This window comes from Crotalus tigris, unplaced genomic scaffold (assembly GCF_016545835.1).
Source record: "Crotalus tigris isolate CLP2741 ecotype Arizona unplaced genomic scaffold, ASM1654583v1 scf7180000017744.3724543626:3957646, whole genome shotgun sequence".
NCBI classification, from domain to species: domain Eukaryota; kingdom Metazoa; phylum Chordata; class Lepidosauria; order Squamata; family Viperidae; genus Crotalus; species Crotalus tigris.
The window spans coordinates 1,523,421-1,546,395 of NW_024096611.1; the positions used below are offsets into that span (position 1 = coordinate 1,523,421).

General features: G+C 36.6%; 1 protein-coding gene across 9 annotated transcripts in view; it reads left to right on the forward strand.

Annotated features, from left to right (window-relative positions):
• The window catches only part of TEAD1 (TEA domain transcription factor 1), a 240,900-nt gene that overhangs the window by 96,733 nt on the left and 121,192 nt on the right, over nucleotides 1-22,975 (forward strand). For all 9 annotated transcript variants that reach the window (XM_039340342.1, XM_039340341.1, XM_039340345.1 and 6 more), the window contains one exon: nucleotides 13,069-13,322. In XM_039340342.1, coding sequence (XP_039196276.1) covers nucleotides 13,175-13,322 — 148 coding nt within the window. In that variant the 5' untranslated portion in view covers nucleotides 13,069-13,174. The remainder of the gene's footprint in view (nucleotides 1-13,068; nucleotides 13,323-22,975) is intronic.

Sequence of the window (22,975 nt, forward strand, 5' to 3'; positions counted from 1 at the left end):
ATTCAAGGGATAGCTGTATTCTGAACTATACAATACTGTATGTACTGATATATTGCAATACTGTATTCTGGATTGTGCAAAGACGGAATTCCTCTTCCATTCCCAATTATTTGGTTAATCTGAAGGAAATCCACATTTTTTTAGAATGCCTATTTTTTTTTCTTATTCTCCATAAGTTGCAGGTCCCTGTTAAATTGTGTCTGCTTCTTGTCAACAATTTGCAAATTGTTCAATTAGTTGCTTGTTAATTTTAATTTCTTCCCTTTTCTAATGATAGCTAAGCCATCCTCTCAGAGGGCATATCCAGTCAGCCATATTTTCTTCCAATCTGTGAGCTGGCAGAAAAGTTTTATGCCAAATATGGTGCATTGCTTCTCACTCTGACAAATGGTGCTCACCATCTTGATTTAATGCGAGATCATTAAGGAAAGTAATTAGTGGATTCCCCAGCTACAATTCCTCTCCCATCCAATGTCATGTTCAGATGGAAAAAATAACTGGTAAACCAATTGCATTAAACTTTTTTTTTTTTACAGTTTATCTCTCTTGAAAAAGTGTAAATGTTTGCATATAAGGAACCCACAAAAAAACCTGGCAAGCAGTGCAGTAATTTCTGGTCAGATATTACAGTATGCAGAGAGATGACCAAAACTGCCAATGAGGGCAGTGCCCAGCAGCTGGAATGGAGGAGGCATGCCCATAGCAGCATTAGGTGGCCATTAGGGATTGGATAAATCCCAACCCTCGTCCATATTACCAACCACATTATTTTGAAATATGTCTTCATAGCAAAAATGGTATTGGGAGAAGAGGGAGAATGCTACTTGAAAACTGAAACCGTTAAATACCACTTTTTAGTTGTCCTAGCTGTGTTCTGGAGACGAGAGGAAGGCAACGTCATGAGAATACGAATGTAAAAAGGTTACTGGCATGCCCTGTGCTACATTTTAGAGGCTGTGAGGATGAAGTCTTGGAGTAGAACAGATTTACACATATTACTCCGACTGGCTTAGAACCTGTTTAAGGAAGAGATACTTTTAATATTTGGAAGGAGCTGCATAAACTATTGGATTACTGATGTTATAATGGTGAATATATTCAAGCCTTCTCTTCTCTCATTCATAATGTCAGAGAAACATCACTTGCTCATCCAACATGGTTGCTATGTGCTTGAGTGCTGTAGAATGACCTACACAATTGGTTGCAGGAGTTGCATTTGTGTCACAGCCATGTGGGCTAGTAATATCTGAGATAAGTAAAATTAGATGAGTAGACCCTCTGGTTCTTAAATCTTCAGCTGATTTTTGCAACCATTTAGTCCTTTCCTTTGCTGTTTGACTTATTTATTGCAACGCCTTTGTGTTGTCTCTTTTCTCTGAGTCGCCAAGGTTTCACAATCCTACCAAATGCCAACAGAGTTATTTTTATAGTAAGCCGATACCTTAAAAACAGAGCTAAACTGCATAAGCAACGAGGAGATGAAACAAGACTGCCTACATAAATCTGAGTTGGTGACAAAGGATGCTTCACTGACAAGTGATAACTGCAAGGGAAATGTAGGCTGACTACATTTGATATTGGTTTTGGTGACTATCACTGTTGTGTGTAGAAAGGTTGATTCTTAAAAATACCACTTACAAATCATAGATGGTTTCTATGGTAAGATGGTAAGGCAGTTGCTCAAGTAAATCAATTTTCCTATTGGGGGTGTAATAATAGAATTTACTCTATGATTGTCCATGGTTTGAATATCTACATGCTGAGGGTACACGATTGTGGGAGATTTTGCTAATACTTCACATGATGTATTTATGCCGTTGTCACTTTGTTCTTGATGAGTTCTTGCAGAAGAAAATGCAGGATAAAGTAAAAGAGAACGAGAGGCATAGAATTTAATAACATAGCAGTGGATTTTTGGAGTCAATCTTTTTACTGCTGAAAGCATGAATTCACCCTCTCATCTCCTAGGAGCACATCATTAGTAGACTTGTACCTTGCAACTAATGAACACTATGTTATTTCCTGATCAGTGAAAATCTCCCCTCCCCCCCCCACAGGGCTAACCAAGTAAAACCTAATTAAATTTGCTAGTTAATTACACTATAATAATGACTAATCTTTTTATTGTCTTTGTTCTCTAAATGTTTTGTTAAGAGTCTCTTTTCCTATAAGGTGACCTTACAAAAGGCAAAATTCCAGATTACAAAAGCATTCAAGGGCTGCAGGACTGAAAACTGTATTGAAGCCATTTGCCATTCTTTCTTTCTGTATTTGTGATGTTATGTACAACACAAAATGAACAAAATGGATACAACAATGGTATTCTGATATCTCATATGTATTTGATGTTTCTGATAATAATTATTATTTTTTTGTTAAGGGATTTTGTTTTTACATACTTAGGTGTATCAAACTGGTCTAATTGCTCATGTACCTTCCTCCCAGAGCAAGGAAGCTATTTATGAAAACATGCCACTAACTATTAGCAGTATGATCTTACATTTTTAGGATCCTTAAAAAAGGCTCTAGATTCATGGTGAAATGCCTGGAGCTTTTCTATTGCTATTGACTTTGTAATATCTTCTGGAAAAGCCCTATAGCTCTTTGAAGAATTACCAGGAGGCCCTCAACTTGAAGATCAGTAATTGCCTGCAGATTTTTAGAAAGGAAATATGATGATGGTGCGTGATGGTGCAGCTTGTTTTGTTTTGTCTGCAGTGTTTTTCCCCAAGTGGTATCCTCCAGAACGTCAAGTGCCAAATTTCCTATCCAATCTGGAAATTCCTGGAGTTTCAATCACAACCCTACAGGAAGGCAGCAATTTGAATTGGAATCTTGAGCATGGTCTGGGATAGCATTTCTCAACCATAGCAATTTTAAAATGTCTGGAATTCAAGATGTTGGTTAGGGAACTCCGAGAGTCGAAGTCTAAATATCTTAAATTTGTAAGATTGTGAAATACAGGCCTAGGGTGTAGTGAATGTGGGCCAAAGAAAATCTGTTAAAGTTTTAATATAAATTTAAGAGCTCCTATATGGCTTAGAATTAAATGCACAGAGATTCAGTTACTGGGGAAAGCGAGACATTAAATATTCTCAGTAGATAAAGCATTTCTGATCTAATATATTTATTTTATTCAGTCATCATATATCAATAGTTCTACCTGCAACAGCTGCATGATTGTGAAAAAAACCAGACACAGCTCCCTTAATGAGACAGATGGATGCTCTATTTAAACTCTTGTTCATTCCAAAACACTACGTCCAAATCAATTTCAAAACATTGCGTAGCTTTAACCCATATTACTATGTTGCCAGTAGTGATCCGTAAATTGTTAAACACATGCACAGTTTGTATAGTTTTCCTTAGCTTTACAAGAATGATACATTTAGTTTTCTTTGTATACCCCAAATCTCTGTTTCGGAGAGTGGGAATGAAAAGGAACGGGTTGAATCTATTCTATTTTCTTTTAACTGTGTGTTTTTTTAATGAGGGTATGGAGAGGGTATATAGAGGTCTGGCTTGTTATCCTATTGTTGTGGAAATAAATAACTTGCCGAAGGGCTGCTGTAGCAACCTGTTCTTGAAATATTGAATACAGCTGGCAGGTTCAAAGCATGGCTGACCCACTTGGTTGGCAGGCTGCCAGAAGGCTTATATAGCTATCAAGTGTAAGACTGAGCGTTTGCACCTCTTTGCACCTGCTGCTGGAAGGCTTTTCCCACCCATGTGCAAAGCGTAGATTGGGATTTGTGGACAGCTGCTTGCAGCAGAATCTAGTTTTCTTCTCTTGCTAGGGAGATACAGCCCAGGGCACAGTGTGTGGGCGAGTTCAAAGATCCTATCTACTCATTTTGCAGCAATCAAATTTCAGCACTAAAACCATAGTTCGTGCTTTCAAATGCACAGGGAAGTGCATGGTATGAACAGGATCACTTGTCACTAGAGCCTTCTTTTGTCAAATTGCTTTGTCTTTCCTTACTGCTGGCGAAGTGGTAGAGTCTTATCTGTGCCGTGAAGTTCTTCATTGCCTAGACATCTTCGAATTATTCTTTGCATTTCTTAACTTCATGTCCCTTGGCAATCTTCTTGTCTGTCATTTGTGCAGTGCCAGTAAAAATGACCCTTGATTATATGGCAAAATCATGTAAAAATATTTTTAACTGTCCTGTATTGCTCTTTTTCCAATCCTACCTTTTCTCTTCTGGATTTGTGCATAGCTGCACCTGTTCAGAGTGGACAGTGGTAGGTCCAACTGGCATTACACTTTCCAAAAACATTTCCTGGTCAAGTGCCAAAAGTTGCCTTTTTCAATGTATGTTACATGCAGCTGTTCTACACAGTTTTCTCTGACTCAACTGGGATAAGGATACTATGTGGTCGTGATCACTTTTATATGGCTCTTCTCTAGAATCTCTACATTTGCACAATGCCTAGTAATTAAGAAAACCATTCGCTCTGCATGCTTAAGAAAAAAAAAGACAAAAGTCAAACATTTCAGGAATACTTGGTATATTTATTTATCCAGTGTAGTATTTTCCTTTCAGCCTCCTTATGCAGTAACATCATCCCAATAGAATGGGGGGGGGGCTCAATTGTGAGCCAAAACTGGTACGTTTGGGGTACCTTATATAAGATTGTATTTTGTGTACCTTATATGTCTGCCCTTTAGAATCTATTTTTAATAAACCCATTTGTTCATTTTGATCACAAAGTATTCATTATACATTTATAGGATCAAGTGTTATGTTTTGGCTTCCCAGGAAGAAAGGCCCTTTGGGATTCTTTTTAATGCTTGGTCTAGTTTTGTTTTGTCTTTGTAATTTTTTTTTCTTTTTTTGAAGTTTGTATTTTACATTTTTGAACAAAATAAAATTTGGAAATGAAAAAAAAATCTAAATTTTATTCTTACAGCATAGTAGAGAATCACCATGAAGTGTTGGAGGAAAAAGTAAATCTCCAAACACGCTTTCTTTAACCATATGTACCAATAAAGGAGAATATTTGTAGCACAGGGTTGACATGAGGCGTCATTGGTGCCCTCTGAGCTTGGTTGTTTTTTTGCAGACATTTTATTACCCAAACTAGGTAACATCATCACTGCTACCTAGTTTGGATAATGAAATGTCTGCAAGAAAACAACCAAGCTCAGAGAGCACCAAGGACTCTTAATCATATGTACTGAGATAAATCAATTCACCTCATTCTGCTATGTCAATTACCAACTGTAATAGAAGGGATCTTTATACAAACCCATTTCCTCCCAATGAACAATGGGCAGAATTTTTTTCCCTTAACTCCTTGAGAAAAAAAGATGCTAAAAAGAAGTGATGAAGAAGAAGAGTGTAGGGTTTTCTTTAATGGCCCTTGAGAGCCTAAAAGTTATCCTTGAAAATGTAACAATGCCCTTCAAATATACCTCACACGAATGATCTGCTTTACTTTTGCATCTGTCTTTACACAAAAGGAAAAAACAGACCAACCTATCAAAAATAGTGCCATAAAAAACAAAACAGAAACACAAGTTAAGATAGGCAAGAAAATGGTTAGGGAGCACCTGTCCAGCCTAGATGAGTTCAAATCGCCAGGACCAGATGGATTACACCCCAGAGATCTCAAGGAACTGGCAGATGTGATATCGGAGCCACTGAACTATATTTTTCAAAGATCCTGGAACACAGGGGAACTACCAGAGGACTGGAAAAGAGCTGATGTAGTTCCCATCCTCAAAAAAGGGAAAAAAATGGATCCAGGAAATTACAGACCTATCAGCCTGACTCAATACCTGGGAAGATCCTGGAAAAGATAATCAAACAACGAATCAACGAACACCTAGAGGCAAACAAAGTCATTACTAAAAGCCAACATGGGTTTGTCAAAAATAGATCATGCCAGACAAATCTTATTGCCTTCTTTGACCAAGTGACAAAATTAGTGGATCAGAGGACTGCTGTGGACATAATTTACTTGGACTTCAGTAAGGCATTTGATAAAGTAGATCACAACCTACTACTTGACAAGATAGAAAAATGTGGGGTAGACAGAACCACCACCAGATGGATCCGTAGCTGGCTGACGGCCGTACTCAGCGAGTGGTCCTCAATGGAACTGCATCTATATGGAGGGAAGTGTGTAGTGGGGTGCCCCAGGGCTCTGTTCTGGGCCCAGTACTCTTCAACATCTTCATCAACGATTGGGATGAAGGGATAGAGGGGGAACTCATCAAATTTGCAGATGACACCAAGCTGGCAGGAATAGCCAACACTCCAGAAGACAGGCTTCAGGTACAGAAGGATCTGGACAGACTTGAACACTGGGCACTAACTAACAAAATGAAATTCAATGGTGAAAAAAAGCAAGGTTCTACATTTAGGCAAGAAAAACCAAATGCACAAGTACAGCATAGGTGGCACCATGCTCAATAGTAGTAACTGTGAGAGGGACCTCGGAGTCCTAGTAGACAATCAGTTAAATATGAGCCAGCAGTGTGCGGCAACTGCCAAAAAGGCCAACACAGTACTAGGCTGCATTAACAGAGGGATAGAATCAAGATCACGCGAAGTATTAATACCACTCTTCAATGCCTTGGTAAGGCCACACTTTGAATACTGCATCCAGTTTTGGTCACCACGATGTAAAAAAGATGTTGAGACTCTAGAAAGAGTACAGAGAAGAGCAACAAAGATGATTAGGGGACTGGAGGCTAAAACATATAAGGAACGGTTGCTAGAATTGGTATGTCTAGTTTAACGAAGAGAAGGACAAGGGGGGACATGATAGCAGTGTTCCAATATCTCAGGGGCTGCCATAAAGAAGAGGGAATTAAGCTATTTTCCAAAGCACCTGAAGGCAGGACAAGAAGCAACGGGTGGAAACTAATCAAGGAGAGAAGCAACTAGAACTAAGGAGAAACTTCCTGACAGTGAGAACAATTAATCAGTGGAACAGCCTGCCTCCAGAAGCAGTAAATGCTCCAACACTGGAAGTTTTTAAGAAGAGACTGGACAGCCATTTGTCCGAAATGGTGTAGGGTTTCCTGCCTGAGCAGGGGGTTGGACTAGATGACCTCCAAGGTCCCTTCCAACTTTACTATTATTATTATTATTATTATTTTGTTTGTGTCATGAATTTCAAAGTACAGGAGTATGTTAGAGTTAGTGGAAAGTATTTCCTAAATGCAAATCAAATCTGGAATTGAGCAAAATGATTCCTCCCCCAAACTGGCACTTTCCAGATTTTTGGGCCTAGAATTTCCCAAATTCCTAACTAGTTGGCCATGTTGGAAATTATTTAAGCAAAAAAGAAGGGGAAAAAATTGAAAAGAGCCCTTTTACGTTCTTTGGTGTAATAAAGGAAACTTTTTTTTAAAAAAAATCCACACAATAGAAATGTATTACATACAAAAACTATTGGAAGAATTCTGTGAAGATTATATGTTGTATAAGGAATACACTACAGTTTGTAGATTGTTCAATTTCACCCTTTATTATCATGTTTTAATTCTGTTGAGGAAGAAACTGTAAACTGGAATACAGCGTTGATGTTTAAATTGATTTAATCACATTGACTAAAATTATCCTTGGAAGCAATTGACAGAACTGTGAGAACAAGATTTCAATGTTCAGAAATATCCCTTGAGAGGATCAGAAATACAATCAGTGCTAACGATGTTTGCCATTTTCATATATAAGCGTTTGCATGTTCTGGACTCGTCTGCTTCTTTCAGAATTGTAACAAGACCTCCATGTGCTTGAGTTGAATTAGCTCATATTACAGAAAAGCAGAGGAGAGAGAAATAAATATGATTGTTATTCAATCCATGTCTCTATCAGTTATAGTTGAAGATGAATTATGGGAGTCAATTGTGTCCCAAGTTGCTAGAATGAAGGAAAAAGTAAATGTTTCTTCTCTCTCTCTCTCTCTTTTTTGAAAATATAAAATACAGCTCTTAAGACAACTCTACTTCAATGTTTAGGCAAAACACAGTTTTTAATTGCATAGTTTTTTTTTCTCTGTCTAATGATGCAAAAGGTATTTGTAAAATAATTCTTTAAGCCATGTGGTAAAACCAACTTATTCTGATTTGTTTCTCTGAACATTTAAAATAAAAGGTGTCTTCTGAAGCCATTTACCTGAAATCTGACATCATTTCTGATGATACTCGGCAAGACTGAAAAAACATTTTTTATATTAAAAGTTTTACAAAGAACATAAAATCTTAATACAAACTAATAAAAAGAAAAAAGAAAAGCAAGAAAAGAAAAGACAAAAAGACAAAAATGCAGAAAGAAGAAGAAAAAGAAATGGAAAAAAGATGCTTCTGATTTCCTTTGAAGAAAATATACATAAATAAAATTACAAAGTTATATCTTGGTCTATGGTTAAAAAGAAAGCCTATCTTTTTTATTATCCACTTTTTGTCTAATCATGTTTTTTTCCCTTTTATGAAAAAAAAATCCATAAGGGGTTTCCAGTCAGCCACAATAGATATTGTGGCTGACTGGAAACCCCTTATAAATTTTAATAATAATCTTGCTGCAGTTGTCATACATAAACATAAAGTTCCATAATTTATTTTAGTTGCTTATTCATTAATCCCTAAATAAAAGCCCATTGGTTTCAATTGTATCTCAGACTTCAAAATCCTCTGAATTTATGTATTTGTATCCACTTTTTAAAAACTTTTTTACATGTCCATCAGACATACTAAAAATGTATCTTCATATTGTTCACATTTCCAGCAAACATTTGAAGTATCTTTACAGAGAGAGAGCCGTGGTGGCATAGTGGTTAGAATGCAGTATTGCAAGCTGACTCTGCTGACTGCCAGTAGTTCGATCCAGACCAGCTCAAGGTTGACTTAGCCTTTTATCCTTCTGAGATTGGTAAAATGAGGAACCAGATTGTTAGGGGCAATATGTTGACTATGTAAACCCCTTAAAGAGGACTGTAAAGCACTATGAAGTGGTATATAAGTCTAAATGCTATAGTGCTGTACATTCTAGACCAGTGGTCTCCAACCTTTGCAGCTTGGTGGACTGGCAGAGGTGGCAGCGGGGGGGGGGTGAAGGTGGAGAGGGGATGGTTTTGTGTGTGTGCGTGCATACTTCCGTGGCCCCATTCCGAATGGGGTGCGGCCCACCATTGGGCCATGGAACAGGTTGTGGACCCTTAAGATAGACAATTTCTCTGGTGGCAAAAGCCAATGATACATCATTTTATAAAAATTCTCTTTTTGAGACTAGAACAAAATGTAAATTTCAGTCTTTTCAACCACACATTTCCCATTGATTCATCTGCATATTAGTACAAAAATTTAGCCCATTTTTATACATTCTTTATTTCATTCTTCTGACATATCTCAAAAATGTATACATTTAGCAATAACATATTCATCATTAGTATATAACTCTTATTTTGTTAAAAACTCCAAATCATTTATCCACATTGAACTTTTCCTTCTATTATACATAAGAAATCTATTAACAAGTGTATCCTTTTTTATCAAATGTTCTCTTGATTTCATTTTATAATTTTCTTGTGATAATTCTAATACATCAAAGAACAAAATCACATTTCCAATCTTTGGTTTTATTGAATCCTGTGGGCTTCCATCCCAATGCAGAATGCATAATAATAATAATAATAATAATAATAATAATAATAATAATAGAGACCTAATGCTAAAAATAGCAAACTTTATATTTATATTGAATATTGTTTTAATGTATTAATATTGCTTATAATTAATTATTGCCAAGGCTAATATTAATGATTTTTAATAAAGCAAGAATCAAGGTTTGGGTTCTATTAAATCTTAATAAATCATATAATAATCTGCACTTGATAGCTTTTATTAATTGGAAATAATTTTCTACATCAGGTTAAATATTGCTAAACATCTTTGCCAAGTGTTTATCAGGATGATTTGTAAATACTTTACAGATGAATTCTGTGTGTTTGATACAAATGTAGCATCATATACTGTATATGTGGAATAGGTCATAAAACTCACTGATTTGTATATGTCGAATCTATAATTAGTTAAATAAGATATTTGTTTAAGTGAGAATGTAAGAAAATAGAACTTTTAGTTATTCTTTACTGGACTTGTCTCTCTGCATTTGAAATGTAAGGAAATGTAACAGGAATGCAATGTTCAGAACAACACAGCTTGCATAAATCTTTCAGCATTAAAAAAATAGAATTTTGCTTTTGTGAGAATGCCTCAGTTTTGGCAATGATTTAAAAAGTTTTCAGTTATAGAGAAGCTGAACAAATTTTTCAGCAATATGATGGTCCTTGAAGTTCTGTCCCACCTAATCAGTTTTTCAAGGAATTGATGCAGATAAAAAGGGTATGTTATTTCCCTAGATAATATTGTACTGAAAACAACCCAAAAGTGAACTGGATGACAAAATGTTTTTCTGTCCTTTCTGATTGCAAACAATGGGAGTTGAGCTATTTTTATCAGCTAGTTTGACCTGCCTGGCTAACAAGAGGTTACATATCGACTAAGTCATGTTAAAATAAATAGTGTAAGTTAATTATTAGCAAGCCAAGCCTCAGCAATTTGCATGTAATTAAAGCATAGCTTATTAGTGATCCAATCCAGGGATTGAACTGAATGTAGAAGTGAGAACCCAAATTCTCATAAAGGTCCAGTTTGCAACATATACAAAAGAAATGATAGAGAATGGACTGGATCTGGATCTGTTTGCAAAAGGGAAGTGAACAAATTGCAGTTCCAGAAGCAGCCTGCACATCTAGGAACCCAAATATTTCATGGACAATATTAGAAGGGGAGGGGGAGCCAAGGCAGCAATAGAAGACTATAAAGACATAAGGCATTAGATGCTTTGAAAATACTTGAATTGCACAGTAAATGAAAATTAAATTGTTTTAAATTTCTTATTTTAAAGATAGTCAAGTTTCTTCTATGAGATCAAAAGCACTCTTCTGCAAATTAATTAGCTGAAGCTGTTTAGATCAGTGTCTGAAAGGAGTGTTTTTCCCAGTTTTGGAAATTAAATTCAGTTAATATGTATGAAATTCACTTGGGTACATTATGATCTTGCATGTTGGAAACTGACCAAAGAGAGAAGCAACCTGGAATTAAGGAGAAATTTCCTAACAGTGAGGACAATTAACTAGTGGAACAGCTTGTCTTCAGAAATCGTGGGCGCTCCATCACTGGAGATTTTTAAGAAGAGACCAGATAGTCATATGTTTGAATGGTATAGGGTCTCCTGCTTGAGCAGAGAGCTGGATTAGAAGACCTCCATGTCCCTTCCAGCTCTATTCTATTCTTCTTGAAAATATGTGAATTTGTATTAAAAATACTGAACTAAGTCACCCTTCTGGTTTAAGCTGTAGTATACATAAGCAATTTAGTTATACTTTTAAGAAAAAACACTCTGAAATTTAACCTAGAAATGTTTTAATATTGACTGTTCACTAATAAAAGCATAATTTAAACATTTGGATGATGCAAAGGTTACTTTTGCACAATACTGGTGATTCACTCCAGATTAAAATGAAACTAGCAGACTGGGCTCTTCATACATAATGCTGAACTTGAAGTGATTAATCACCAAGTTCTCTGGAAATAAACAGAAGCCGTTTATTTGTTGCAAAAGAGGATGTTTGCATCTGTAAAATAGCAGCATTTGCCAAAATGGGGACTTCATTTAAAACTCTGTTCAGCTCCTGAGAATTATTTGCACCCAATAGACTAGCTGTGGCCAGCAGCTCTCCTTTCGCCCATGTAGGAGTTGGTTGCTGAGTTCTCACCCCAGGAGAAGCGCATGCTGTGCTTGCAACTTTTGCTTTGTTTTGCAGCCCCTCGCAGCTTACCTCCTCAAAACACGTTCCACCTTCTTTGGTCTGCCCTTGCCATAGAGGTTTTGGGACAGGCACATGGAAGCTGACATTGGCAAATGGCAGGTGGGGAATTGAAATGCCAAGAGAACACCAAACACAAAGGGCTTCATTGGAGCAAATCAATTTATCTCTGCTTCAATGAGAATTATGTTTCTCCAGGGCACGTCTCTTCATTGAGGCAACTCTAAATCACTTGTGGAGGGTTAATTCATAATATACAGCGGTGTTAAACAAATGATTTGGTTTATTTCCTGTATTTTCCTCTGCATTGTGAAAAAAGAGGAGGGGAAAAAAACTTTACTACTTTTTCTTAGATCTTTCATCTGGATTTTTTTTAAAAAAGGATGTGAACATTTGAGCAAACATTTCTGGAAGTTATCTTTTATATTAGTCTTAGTCTGCCCATGTATGCTTTGTCTCTAATAAGAATCAGCAATGTTTCAGCAGGTTGAGATAAATCCATTCCTGGTGCTTCTGCACTGTATTCTTCAGGCTTACCACTGTGAAGTCCTACTGGTAGAGCAGATTTTTGCCTAGAGCACACCTTTGTATCAGCAGTACATTTTCCACAAATACAAGAGAAGCAATGAAATGTCTGTGAGTCGAGTGGACTTAGCAGGTGCTGTCGTATTAGATTATTTCATAAGAAATTGATTGCACATCTGAAAGAAGAGCCATCTCTTGCTTCGTAGTTGATACAGATAAAAATCTCGTCTAGTTATTCCTTGTCTGTATTATATGGTTTATTTTCAATGGCTTGGTCACTTTCTTGTTTCTTCAGTTGCAAACTATGCCATTCAGAGGTAAAATAGAGAAAGTGCAGTATACTGGTTTTCCATCTGTGTCAAAATTCCTTGAATGTTTGAGAAGAATCAAAATAGAAAATTTTCCATTTTAAAATAGAAATGTTTTTTTTTTCCAGCAGGAACTAGTTCTAAACTTCTAGAACCCATTATAGTTGTTCAGTGTAATCAGTATATTCCAAAATATTATGTGTATTGATTACAGTTCTTATTAATTTCAGAAATAATGGACACTAGCCCCCCTGTTGCTTTAAGAAGAGTAGAACTTGACCAATTTTATTTAGTTCTCTGCATCCTTAAGTACAAGTTGTGCTTTTGTTCTATCGATTATTAAAACTAAACAAGAAAATTTCACCTGAAACTGTTCTTTATTGTTTTATAGGTTAATTCTCTTAAAGCTTCCAGGCTAAGGCTTGGACCAACCAGCCACCACCATTGAGCCCAGCAGCTGGAGCGGCAGCGAGAGTCCTGCCGAGGACATTGAAAGAATGAGTGATTCTGCAGATAAACCTATTGACAATGACGCAGAAGGGGTCTGGAGTCCAGATATTGAGCAGAGCTTTCAAGAGGCTCTAGCTATATATCCCCCTTGTGGGAGGAGGAAGATCATATTGTCTGACGAAGGCAAAATGTATGGTAAGTCATTACAAACCCAGACAGTTTTGAAAACAGTGCCTGAAGCTTCTTGTGTAGAGACATGCGAGACACTTCAAAAGCATTGGGCGTTCACATGAGTGTTCCTGAAATCAGAGGTCTTGTCTGTTGTTCATATCAGAACCTAAATGGCTCGTTTGTGGTGGATCTACTGTAGATGTACTCCAAAATCCCAGCTATTTTACTGCAGGGAAATTGCTTTTTTAACAAATGAATTATGGTAACAAGGACAGCCTGCTGTTGAACATTCATGCCTGTTGCATTGTTCAATTTCCCCCACTTCTTATTCCTTTGCAATTAGGTTAAAAAAAAAAACTGGCTGAGCTGTGTGTTGTGTATTGATAAGTAGAAAGTTTGCATTAGTTCTGAAATCTTCCACAAAACTTTTAAACGTATTCCAAGAGTGTAACATGATTAAGGCAAGCAAGCAAGCAAGCAAGCAAGCAAGCAAGCAAGCAAACAGTATTCATACTTACTAAATATGGAAAGCACTTTTTACAACTAAAATGCAACTTAGTTGTAAACATATCACAAAGAACAAAGGAGGTAGATAAAAACCCTTTTCTAATTTTAGTTTATGGTGAAGTTCTCTATCACTATCACAGTGAGTGACTGCAAAGTCTTCCCTTCCAGCTGGGGCTCCCATAAATTATCAGAAGTGCTGACAGTATTCATAAATATATTTGAAGTTTTTTTCCATCTAGGGCTAAGTTGTTAGTTTTCGGTTTTTTTCCAAGTTGCTAATCTCTATCTTTGAAAGCTTAAGCTCCTTTTCTCCTCCCTTTCTCCCCCCCCCTTTTTTTTTTCCAAAATTATTGCTGACTGTAGTTTTTCAATCCTGGCATTGTGGCAAGCAGATGGCAGGTTATGGCACCGGTCTTGTTTCTCTCATAAGCGTGGCGTGTTCAGCAATTTTGTCTTTTGTGTGGTAGGCTCCTTTCCTGTGATCAGAAATCCTCACCTGATGCCTCCATTTCTGACCATTTAGTGGAAAAACTCACTCCTCCACAAACTGCAAATATCTTTTTTTTTTTTTTTTTTTTTGCACAATGGGGTGTTTTGTGTTGAGATGCAGGCGTGCTTCACCAGAAGAGGTTCAGTCGGAATCTGCCAAGCAAACTAAAGCAGATGGTACTGCAGCTGCCACCAGCTGTGAATCTCTCCCGTCTCCCCCAGGACTGATTTGGATGATGTAATGGAAAAAAAGGGGAGAACATTCTTTCTGTGGGGTTGGAGACTCTCATAGCCTGCCAGTGTCACCGAGAGGCAGAAACAGACTTTAAGGCATTAGTTTGCAGCTGTCATGTGACCCTTGAAGCCACATGAAACAATGTCTGGAAAACAGGCTGGTGATGAAGCATCTCAGCTGCTGTTGGCAGAAACTTTCTAGAACGCTCTTTCCCCAGCTTGATTGGTTTTTCTCCCTTCCCCTCCCTTCCCAATTTATATCAAGCACTAGAGGTTTCCCGCCTCCTCTGGCTTCCTTGGATACAGTTCTACCTTTCCTTTTTTTTTTTTTTCCTTTTGAGTATTTTGTACTGGGGATTTCTGATAATTAGGGAACATTATTTTCCACTTCCCAAAGAAACCCAGAGATAAGTATGTACAAAAGTGTGCATGTATAATTAAAGCAATGTTCAGTGCCTGGCTGTTACAAACTGACTTTTAGAAATATTTTTTTTATACAGTAATGTCTTTGATGGATTAGTGATACATGCAGAATTATTTTCTTAGTTTTCTGAGCATACAAAGCATTTTCCCCTTTGCTACCATTTTTACTAGCACTTGGACCAGGAAACAGTTCTTGAAAATAAACAATGAAAGAAAAACCCACTGAAGTAGTAGTAGTAGTAGTAGTAGTAATAATAATAATAATAATAATAATAATAATAATAATAATAATAATAATAATAATAGATATGGAAGACAGCTGCAGATGGGTGCTGTGTGATAGTGATTGTTCTTTTAATCTGGAGCTAATATGATTTCTAAAAGGCATTCTTACTATCTGATATGTCATTTTATGATGTCTGAAATATGTATCCAGATTGTAGTGAATTTTGATATTTTTTAAGGTAGTAAAAATCTTCTAGGAAAGTAAAAATAATTATGTTACTAGAAAGTATATCCTCTTTTTCACTGGATAAATTTCTTTAAAGTACTTAAAGAATTTGAGAATTTACAGTTTTATAACAGTCTTACTTTTCTAATAATAAAATATTTTTATTTTTATTTAAATATAACCTTAATAAGACTTTTAATATAATATATTGTATTTATTCCAGGTGCCATATGGAATAATAGTAATAAATAAGGTAGTTTTGGATAGCCTATTCTATTTATGGAAGAGATATGACAGTATTTAACATTTTCAGAGTCGTAATTTCACAGTTGCAGATGAACTATTGAAAAAATCTTCCCAGTAAATGTTTTTAATTGAAACTGTGTTTGAATGACTTACAGTCTGTAGCAAATTGTGAAGGATTAGGTAACATTTGGTTCTCCCATTGCCTGTTAGTGTGTGTTAATTTTGGAGAGAAAAGAACTCTAGAAAACTTTGATTGGTCCTGGTAGAGTTGAGGATATTCCTATAAATATTTGAATGACATTGCATAGGACTTCATTCTGGGTTCTGTGTTGTTTAATATATTTATAAATATCTCTGATGGAATTGGGAAACATGATTATCACAGTTGGCCACAATATAAAAATGAACCAATAATAACAGTATCAATATTCAGAGGAATCTTGACATTAAGAAACTGGAGGGCATCAGAGTAGAGATGATAAAAAACTTGGAAGGGAATATGAATGTGGAATGATTGGAGGTACTAAATGACTATGGAAATTCTCAATCATCCAGGTTATAGTTGTCCCAAAGATGCTTTTTCCAGAAGGCAATCGGACATTCTTGGTTTTTCCTTTGAAAACATTTCGCCTCTCATCTAGAGCTTCTTGGATGAGAAGCAAAATGTTTTCAAAAAAACCCCCAAGAAAATCCAGTTGCCTTTTGGGGAAAAAAGAAATCTTTGGGATTGGGGGCACTAAGTAAGTTTAGCCTGGAAAAGATAGAAGGATCATGGTGCAGGTAGACTTTGGACTAGTAACTCCATTGCTTAGTGTTGCAGTTATGAACTGCAATATCATGTGACCGTTCCAACTTATGCAGCAGCTCTCCAGTTCCAGTTGTAGTTGTTAAGCGTAGTGATCACCATTTGTTACCTCCTGCCAGGTTTCCTTTTGACTTTGTTTATCTCCTCCATAGCTGAAAAGCTTCCCTATCAAAATCTAAGCCTCAGAGAGAGAGAAAAGAGTTGTCTGCAACAACCCCACCCCCAATTTGTACATAGCCTGCAAGGGGTCTTGATTTGTCTCAAGATTGCTTTTTCAAAAGGCAACTGGACCATGTTTTTTTCCTTCAGGAAGAAGATGTCAGAAGCTTCATCAGTTCTGACTAGATGGTGGGAGGGATGGAACTAATCCTTCCATCTCTCTATCCCTACCATCCAGTAAGAACTGATGAAGCTTCTTGGATGAGAAGCAAAACATCTTCTTCCTCAAGGAAAAAACATGGTCTAGTTTCCTTTTGCAAAAGTGCTTTTGAGACTTGCTAGTTTTGTATCATCATGAGATCTGGACAACATGCAGACCTCTAGCATTTTGTTAAAAAAGTCAATACATTCACTGCTTCCCCCCCCCCCCGGCAAAGAAGATGCACTGATAAGTGCCTGTAAACCCCCCCAAAAATGATTGGGATGCAAGGTATACATTTGCAGCCCACAGTTATTTTTAGTTTGTCAACTTGTACGGAGGAAAGGTTTGTCATTTTTCCTCTATACAAGTTGTGCAGGCCTCCTCTACAGTATTATTTCATTTGGGAAACCTGATACAATAAGGAGTAGAGTAGAGAAAATGTTTACAATATAATCAAGTTAGCTTTTAGTATTCATGGGATTTTGGACCAATGCAATGTAGTTTGTCTATGTGTGCTTTTGAGTCAATCTTGACAATTGTGTGGACAAGTCCCTGCAGTTTTATTAGCGGGATTTTTGGAAGTGATTTGCAAAGATTGGCTTCTTCTTTGGACTGAGAGGAAGTAATGGAACTCTGTTTCTTGGTTGCTATTCTGATACCTTATACCACTACACCAAACTTCCTCTCTGTAGCTCCACATCTGCCCTGGGGAGAGGAAATAAATACATGGAAAAGTCCCATGTACAAATTCTCCTTCTCATGTTAGATGCACAAATGGAAGTGTGTCAAAGACCGATTTTGGTAGATTGCAGTAATACCATGTTATAGTTGAAGGATTGGCTCAGAATCTGTTTCCCCATCCTTCATGAATTGATACTCTTGACAGTTTTTGGGTCTGTTCATAACTGTAAAGTATTCTGCTCATTTGTAGTGTCAGAGGACAGATCTACCATGAGGTCACAATATCATGACAGGCTGAGAATGGTGGTCCCACTTTATTGTGTCACAAACTGATCTACATATTGTAATGTATACATAGGATTTTTGATTGGAGAAATGTGATTCAGATTTCAACATGGGAATCAAAAGATAAATGTATTATCATTCCCTAAAATGACTTGTGTAGATAATGTAGGAAAGCAATTTGTAGATTGTAAAAGTAATTTCCCTCAGATTTGTCTGTGGTGAATTCCAATTGAAAGTAGAGACTGCTGACACAGTAGGCTTTTCTCACCTGCCCAAACTCATCTGGTGCTGGTATCTGATATTTTTCATATTTTCTTTAAAAGGTGTGGCTTAGACCTCTACTTCTGAGGCAAAAGATTAAATGGTGCATTTTTTTCATATTGTTATCCTTTGTAGCTGTATATGTATACTGAGACAAAACTGATCTTTGAATACTAGCAATTCACATGTAATGAATAAATGCAGTTCACAATTTAAGAAAAGAATAACAGCTGTTTGTAAATAGAGCAATTAATAGAATCTTTATGAGGATTTTGTATATTGAAACTTTCTACTCACATTATTTTATATTTTGAGAAATATTTATTAAATGTTTTCTTTGTAACTGTTTGACTTTGATATTATCTACAAAAGCTGGTATTTTTAAAAAAATATATTTATTATACTTATGTACTGAAGATCAAAGATATTGGCTGGTCTGCATTTGTATTTAAATCAAACTGTTGGCCCACCTTTCTTGATAATGAATTTCTTCTTTTGAAGTAATTATGAAGTTACCTATTGCCAAAATACTTGCCTGTTCCATGTTTTAGCTTTGGTATAGGTTTTATTTGAGTACATTTGTAAGAGGACTACAGATTTTTTTGATGTTGTCTAATTGCAGCTGTCCCTTTAGAAAAAAGCTAACATAGTCTTAAAGCACAGAAAAGTAAAATGTTACTTTGTCATATTTTTGTCTTGTTGTTTATTTGACATACAATTTGTATGTGTTGAGAAATTATGAGTTGGGGATGCACTGAGATTCATATCAAAACCATGTAAAGATGCAGATTGCAGAGAGATTCATCAAAAATCAAAGGCATGGGTAAAACAGTTGTAGGTGTTCTGATCATAAATGTTAATGATAATTATTGTTAATGATAATTATTGGAAAGTAGCTATGTTAGGAATCTATGCCTCTGTTTACTTTGTACAACTGGGAGTATGTTGGGAGAAATATAAAAGATGAATGCAGAGGCCTGAGGAGTTTAAGTGTGTGTACTAAAACTAGAAGTGATTGATTCAAGAATGTATGAATGTAGAAAGAATTTTGAATATAAAAGAAACCAGTAAAATACAACAAAAGTATGTTGTGATGGTTTGGTCATATAGAGATAATGATTGAAGATCATAATTGCAAAGCAATTATAGTTCTAGCAGAACTTTAAGTATCCCTGGAGAACAAAAGCTGGCACAACTACATGGATATAAAATTAGGTATAATATCCTTGTGCAACTTTGAATATGTATCCATTATTTATGAAAAATTGTTTATAGTTTCAGAATAAGAAAATAATGAATATGGCAGGGTTCACAAATTTGGATATCTTCTTGGCCAATGTGCAATCCTTTGGCAGAAGTTATAGCTTCCAAATGTTTCTTGTAGCCAGCCTAGCATCTTTCTGTTCTTGCTTCTAGTATTTTTTTCTTACTCTTCCTTGCAGACTCCTTCAAGGTCAGAAAGATTCTTAGACCCCCTGCATATTGCATGTGTCAAACCCCCCCCCCCAGTTTCAGTAATATTCAAGTCTGGAGACTGTTGGTCATTGCAAAAATTTTACCTTTTTCTCCTGTAAGTATTCATGAGTGATTTGAAGATATGTTTGACATCGTTGTCTTGCTAAAATCTCCAACCTATTTTCTGCTTCAGTTTCTTCACTGATGGTCCATGCATGTGAGCATGTAGGCAGTTGTTGTATGTGCGCATATGTCATCCCTCTAAGGAAGACATACGAGGAAGCCAAAATCATGCATGCTAGCACTACTTCTATTAAGATTATAGTAATAGAATCTTGCAAGTCTTAGTGCACTTTTCCCTTCTTTCTTTATTTTCATGAGAGCTAGAGAGGGTCTCGTATGAGTTGCTTTCTCCATTTTACTAAAACCTATGATTGCAAACAAATGTTCCACAGGTCACAATTCTTGCCCAGACTCAGATTTTTTTCATCTGACCATTGTCTTGGTTGCAGCTTTTCTCCCTGTTCCACAAGGTTGCTGCTTCTCCCATTACATAATGTGCTCTTAGTATGGACAATTTATGGTGACATGCCTGGAAGGGGATGCAGCTTTAAGAAGAGTAATTCTTCTTAAAGGTAATTATGGTATGAATTTTTGTACCTTGTAGCTTATGCCTACACATGCCATTCTCAAAAAAAAAAAAAAAAAACAAAGTAGGGAAAACATTGAGAAAATGGCTGCTATAAATTTTTCCAACTCCTTTGTCAATAGCAACCATAGGAAGAGTCATGGTAAAGCAATGGATAGAAGTAATATACAGGTAGTCCTCCAATAATGACCACTCATTTACTGAGTGTTCAAAGTTATGAAGGTGCTAAATGAGTGGTCCTTGGAGTTTTGACTGTCCTAATACCCCCATGGTCACATGATCACCATTTGCAACTTTCCCTGCCAGCTTGTCATAAGCAAGGTCAATGGAGAAGCTCGGAGGGAAGGTGACAAGTCATTCCTGCTCCTGCTGCTTTTTCTTCTGAGAAGCCCACCCAAAGCACTCTTTACAGCTTGCACTCTCTAGTATATGCCTGCCCACCCAGCCATGCTTGTGTGGCACCACACCAGTCACTGGTGTACCCTTACACACCTGGCAGCAGGCACCCTTTCACCTAATCACACTGTTGCAGCACTTACCAGCCTAACAGCCTGCTTGTGAGCTGCTCAAGGCTTGTGACGTCCTGTGATTTCCTCATTGACTGCTTGTTGGGAGCTACAGGAACTTACAAGGAGGTCCTTCCTTAATGCCCTGCAATTCTTGCTTTATGACAGCAACAGGGATTGTCAGAATTTCTGTTGCTAAGTGATTTGGTCGTGTGACATCATGCTTTATGATTGCCTAGCTTAGGGACAGAAATTCCGGTCCCAATTACTGCCAGACTCTCTGTATTGTGCCGGTATATTGGTTTCTACTTTCCTCTTAAGTTGCATGTATGTACTGTATTTTTAAATATATGTAATGGGAAGCATGTGATGGACTGCATACACTCCTCTCCAGCTCACAAGATCAGGACAAATTCTTATAATGGAGCAATCACCAACTTTGCAAGTTGCTGCCTAACTCTACTTTCCATAAACATGCATTAGGACAATTTTTTAGTAGTTTTTTTTTTTTTTCCTCCATAGCCTTCTGATTGACCCAGCGTATTTTTGAATTCCATCTTTCTTTTGCTGGCTTCTTTCCCACCCCAAATGCAACTCTGTTTTGTCCAGTTTTTGGAGCATTATCAACTTGACAGATAGATGGAACAAGTCAGAACCCCCCCCCCCCCGTTTACATAATTTCTTTCCAACAATCCATTGGATTAGAAAAAAAATAACAACAGGGAAAATATGCAGAAGGTGACTTCTAGAGTCCTTTCCAACTCCTTAATAATAGCTCCACTCTGGGTTACAGGACCAGGAATGATGGGGTGATGATGAATGGGGTATACTGCAGTTGGCAGTATTCCAAGCCATTGCCCATATTCTTGCTGTGGGGATTTATTGGGGACTTTTCCCCAAGATATATTAAATCATTTTTAGAACTTTTCCCTTCTGCTGGTTTATCCCAGGCCATCCAATTCAGTCCTCTTCTTTTCAATTTTAAGAGATGTTGCATTACACTGAGGAAACATCATTTTAACTTTCTTCATATGCAGAATTATTCATATGATGTTTTATACCTGTCCTCTTTGGGATCCCACCTTTAAATAACTCTCTAATGCATTGTTAAATATATGGGGGTTTCCCTGCTGATTTTAACTTAAAGGTGTTTTCTCTCTAGTACTGCTGTTCCAACAATGTAAGTCATAAAGGTTGAAAGGACAAATGTATCTGAATGTAGCAATACTATTGAGAGAGCTGAAATATTGGGTTGCATGTTTATCCAACTGTTACTGCAATCATTGCACAAAGATATAGTCTTACAATTTCTGTTTCACAGCAACATACACAAAATATACTCCAGTGATGGGGCCCCTCCCATTATAGTTGGTGGATCAGTTACAATATGCAAATTTCCAGAACATTTTTTAAAAACCTGGACGGGATTGTGTATATATGTTAATAATGTTATGTATACAGTCTCTCTCTATTGGGTACATTTGACAGTTTCTTTCCTGTCTCTTATTCCCACCAAAACCCTGTGAGGTTGGGCAGCAGATAAATTTATCCATGGCTACCAGTCACATTACTAGCTACCTAAAGATTCAAACCCAACATATTATCTATTATATTCTGCTTGAAACTGTGTTTCTCAAACGTTTTTTGCAGTATGAACCACTATATAAACATTTGGAAAATACAGGGATCACTAAATTAAACAAAAACCCTTTCTCTACACTTTTATCTAGAAGAGTAACAGGCTTCCTGTTTTTCAGAAAATAAGATCTTGATTGCACTTTGCATTAGTGTTTGCCATTTCATTGTCTCCGTTTTTAAAGATCTTTTGAAAATAAATTGTGCCCTCCAAAATTTAATCCAAAACAAAGTATTTATTTACCATTTGAATTCATTTTTTTAATCCCTTACCTTAGTAACAACTCTTAGTGTAAACATGATTGTCCAGAATATTTTTCAGTAAAAATCTCTCAGTACTAAGAAGTTTGGGATGATGGTAACTCCAACCCTATGAAATTCATTTTTGGAGAGCCATTGTCCGATTTCTATTCACACTTTCCTTTGCGGGTCATTTATACAGGATAACAGGCCCACTTAGAACAGATAAGTGGACTTACAGTTGATAATAGCCTTCAAGACCGCTGTTACTTTCCTGAACTTATTACTCGTACTGCCACTCACATAATCACTATATCTTTGATGAATCCGTTTTCAACCACAGATTCATTTTTACAAACCAGTTGAGTGTTGATAAGAAATGGGGACTGCAAAAAAAAAAAAAAAAAACACACACACACACAGACAACAAAACAAAACTGTGTGGTGGA